The 3,828-nt window shown below is 41.0% G+C and overlaps 1 protein-coding gene across 1 annotated transcript; it reads left to right on the forward strand.

Moving 5' to 3' along the window:
* Positions 1-897: 897 nt before the first annotated feature.
* On the forward strand, positions 898-3,618 carry LOC103927791 (probable cysteine protease RD21B). The gene is made up of 5 exons (XM_048570743.1): positions 898-1,502; positions 2,078-2,313; positions 2,401-2,541; positions 2,738-3,193; positions 3,284-3,618. Exons 1-5 carry the CDS (start codon positions 995-997, stop codon positions 3,365-3,367), a joined length of 1,425 nt encoding a protein of 474 aa, XP_048426700.1. The 5' UTR covers positions 898-994; the 3' UTR covers positions 3,368-3,618.
* The last annotated feature ends 210 nt before the right edge of the window (positions 3,619-3,828 follow it).

Here is a 3,828-nt window from a genome sequence, read left to right on the forward strand (position 1 = left end):
ATCATTTTTTTATAGAAGTGATAGAATTTCATTACCACAAATAACTAATTACAGACCAATTACAAGGATGTCAGATGGGTACATATGCTTCAATGATCAATTTCTTGATCTGGAGGAAATTAGCACAAAATGAAAATAATTTAAAATTCCTAATGGCCACCCCCACAAACCACACCAAGAAATTAATGGTTCTTATTATAAAATTTATACGATTAAAATACGTTATTTATAAATGGAAGAATGAGCTCAACAATTTTCTTTACATCACCTAATAACAAAGATTAGATAAGACAAGGGTCAGACTCAAAAACATAAAAAAATAAAAAATAAAAAGATAACTATTGATTAAATGCCCACTTCACATGCATCAATGGTCAAAAACCGTCCAAGAATCAAGATCGCTTAGGCTCCTGAGCGGTGCATGTTTGGGTTTGCTTGTGCAAGGGTTAAAAAGTGCTTTTTGACAGTCAAAACACTACTAATTGTGTTTGGCAAATTTATAGTGTTTTTGGTTCTTGTAAGCGTTTTTTGAAAATACATATGTCAAATGTTTTTTCAAGAGCAATTGAATTTTCAACAAAAATTCACACATTTAAAACAATTATCTTTTAACAAAAAACGCTTATAAATAAAATTTTCTTTTAAAATATACCCACTTCGCTTGATAAGTGGGTTTTTAAAATTTGAAACCGTGAACAGACTAATTTATTTCTGACACCTCAATGTAAATATATCATCGTATTAGAATAAAAAAATAAAAATTTATAGAGGTGGTGACCACCAGGTCCCCAACCGATCGTGCCACAGCAGGACTCTCTAATATTCCTATTTCAACGCAATTCCGGTATTCTTTTCCAAATTCAATTCGCTGTCATTCTCTTCTGCTTCATCCAGCCTATCAAAATCCCCCCTCCCCCTCCCCTCTTTTGTCCTATATAATACCCACCAACCCCAATTCTACCCATCACATTCCCTCTCAGACCTTTCGTCAACAATGAAACGACAATCCTCAAGATCTTCTGGGGCCATGGCCTCATTGCCCTGCATGGTCCTTCTCCTTCTCCTCCCCCTTGCCGCCGCCATGGACATGTCCATCGTCGACTACAACGAGAAGCATGGCATGCCCGCCTCGTCGGACCCAACCGAGACGGAGGTCAAGGCCCTCTACGAATCCTGGCTCGTCAAGCACGCCAAAAACTACAACGCCTTGGGGGAGAAGGAGCGGAGGTTCGACATTTTTAAGGATAATCTCAGGTTCATTGACGAGCACAATAAGCAGAGCCGGACTTACAAGGTGGGTCTGAACCGGTTCGCCGATCTGACCAACGAGGAGTACCGGTCTGTTTACTTGGGTGCCAAGGTGGACCGGCGCCGGCGGTCCGGGCTTTCTGGGTCGAGGAAGAGCGACCGGTACGCGTTCCGGGCCGGCGATAAGTTGCCGGAGTCGGTCGATTGGAGAGCCGAGGGCGCTGTTCCTGCCGTGAAGGATCAGGGCCAATGCGGTGAGCTTTTGATTTTCGTTTAGTTGTTTTTATGTTGTGCATTTATTCGTTTTTTTCGTTTTTTTGTTGGCGCTGTTTCTTTGGAGGTATTTTGTTTTCCGGGAAATATCAACATTGTTTTCCTGGAAAATATCAATATGTTGGCCAAAGATCCTTAATTTATTTATTTTCTTCTGGATTTATGATATGTGTGAGGCTGGTTTATGTTTGTTCTTCTGGAAGAAAAAGTTGGAAAGTGCTTTCTCCAAAAGATGGTTTTGTTATATAAGTGATTGTAGCATGTTGAGTGTTGATATCTGAATTATTTGTCATGCATTGCGAATGTATTATCCGAGAGTTAGTTTTTCGTTTAGATATCTGTCTCCGCCATCCTTGTTTCATCTCCGGCTAGAAAATGTGTGAACGTGAATTTTGTCATGCCCTGCATACATATACTATTAGAGAGTTAAATGATCGGTCAATTTTTCATTTAGATATCTGCCTCGGACATTTTGTTCAATCCCCAGCTATAAATATGCTGCTGCTGCTGCTGCATTTTGTTTCTTACTAAAAATTTTATGTGCTTCGGATTGAAGGGAGTTGCTGGGCGTTCTCAACGGTTGGCGCGGTGGAAGGCATAAACAAGATTGTGACCGGTGAGCTGATCTCTTTATCAGAGCAAGAACTAGTGGATTGTGACAGATCATACAACCAGGGATGCAATGGAGGTCTGATGGACTATGCCTTCCAATTCATCATCACCAATGGCGGTATTGATACTGACGCAGATTACCCTTACCATGCTCGAGATGGTTCATGTGATCCTAACAGAGTATGCATCCAAGTCAACCTCTACTGGCTATCGAGTATGAGTGACATTTTATATCATTGTGATAATGTTTCTTTTTCTCTTTTGCAGAAAAATGCTCGGGTTGTGTCCATTGATGGGTATGAAGATGTTCCAGAAAATGATGAGAAGTCGTTGAAGAAGGCTGTGGCACACCAACCAGTTAGTGTTGCCATTGAAGCTGGTGGCAGGGAATTCCAACTCTACCAATCGGTAATGCTTCTATCTTATTCCATATCATCTACATTATATTTTGTAACTGTATGCATGTGTGGGAAATTGATAGAGTTCTCTTGCTAGACGGTTTGGCATGCTCTGTTGTTGAGCTGTGAATATTAATCATTTGATTTCAGAATCATGTTCGTCCTAATTTATAGTCTGACAACGTTGAAATTATCTGTCCATTCAGGGTGTCTTCACTGGACGTTGTGGAACAGATCTAGACCATGGTGTGGTTACTGTTGGTTATGGCACCGAAAATGGTGTAGACTACTGGATCGTGAGGAACTCATGGGGTCCCAACTGGGGCGAGGCTGGTTACATCAAGTTGGAACGTAATGTGGCTAGCATCAATACCGGCAAATGTGGTATTGCCATTGAGGCCTCATACCCTACTAAAAAGGGTCAGAACCCCCCAAGACCTCCCCCATCACCACCATCTCCTCCTGTGAAGCCCCCTACCGTGTGCGATGAGTACTACTCATGCCCCATGGGAACTACATGCTGCTGCGCCTATGAGTATGGCAACTACTGCTTTGGATGGGGATGCTGCCCTCTAGAGTCTGCAACCTGCTGTGATGACCATTACAGCTGCTGCCCTCACGAGTACCCCGTATGCGACCTTGATGCGGGAACTTGCCGATTGGTAATGAATCATACTCCCATCTCTCTTTCCACGTTAATTTTTCTACGTTGATCCTTTTCGTCTTTGCTGACAACGTGTTCATTGAAACAGAGCAAGGACAATCCATTGAGCGTGAAAGCGCTAAAGCGAACTCCTGCTAGAAGCAGCCGGCGTTTCCGCTTCCCAAGTGCTTGAGGATCCAAACGGTCAAATTGGGTGTTCAAGGAAGAAAGTGAACCGAGTTTGCTCCCAAGAAAATATGCATATGTCGCCAAGGAAGAAATGGTTTCCTGTTCATTGTAATAGATTTATATATATTTTTACTTGGAATTCAATTCTTTTTTTCAGTACTTTGGATGATTGTTGTATATAAATTATGGAACCAAGTCAAAACAAATGGGAATCTAAGCTCTTATTTAATCTCAGAACGAGTCGGTTGCTTGTTTCTTGTTGCTTGTTGCTGCTCTCTATAATCCATTAATTTCACTAGTTTGGGATTGTTGTGTTTTTTTTAATAAATTGCTTCTGCCGTGCTTTGAGAATAATCAGTAGCAAAATAAAGCAGTTGAGTGTTTTTATATTTAAAAGTGTTGTGAGTATGAAAAGAAGTGTAAAAACATTGTCTGGAGTGATAAATAATGTCATTATTTAAAATT

The sequence above is a fragment of a genome, unplaced genomic scaffold, assembly GCF_019419815.1.
Source record: "Pyrus x bretschneideri cultivar Hongxiangsu unplaced genomic scaffold, Pyrus_bretschneideri_v1 Contig55, whole genome shotgun sequence".
Lineage (NCBI taxonomy): Eukaryota > Viridiplantae > Streptophyta > Magnoliopsida > Rosales > Rosaceae > Pyrus > Pyrus x bretschneideri.

Bases quoted from the DNA above. Each gene is read 5' to 3' on its own strand.
- LOC103927791 (XM_048570743.1), top strand. From the start codon at position 995: ATGAAACGACAATCCTCAAGATCTTCTGGGGCCATGGCCTCATTGCCC. The intron at 2,314-2,400 runs GTATGCATCCAA...TCTCTTTTGCAG, and splicing joins GTTCATGTGATCCTAACAGA to AAAAATGCTCGGGTTGTGTC. The intron at 3,194-3,283 runs GTAATGAATCAT...TCATTGAAACAG, and splicing joins ATGCGGGAACTTGCCGATTG to AGCAAGGACAATCCATTGAG.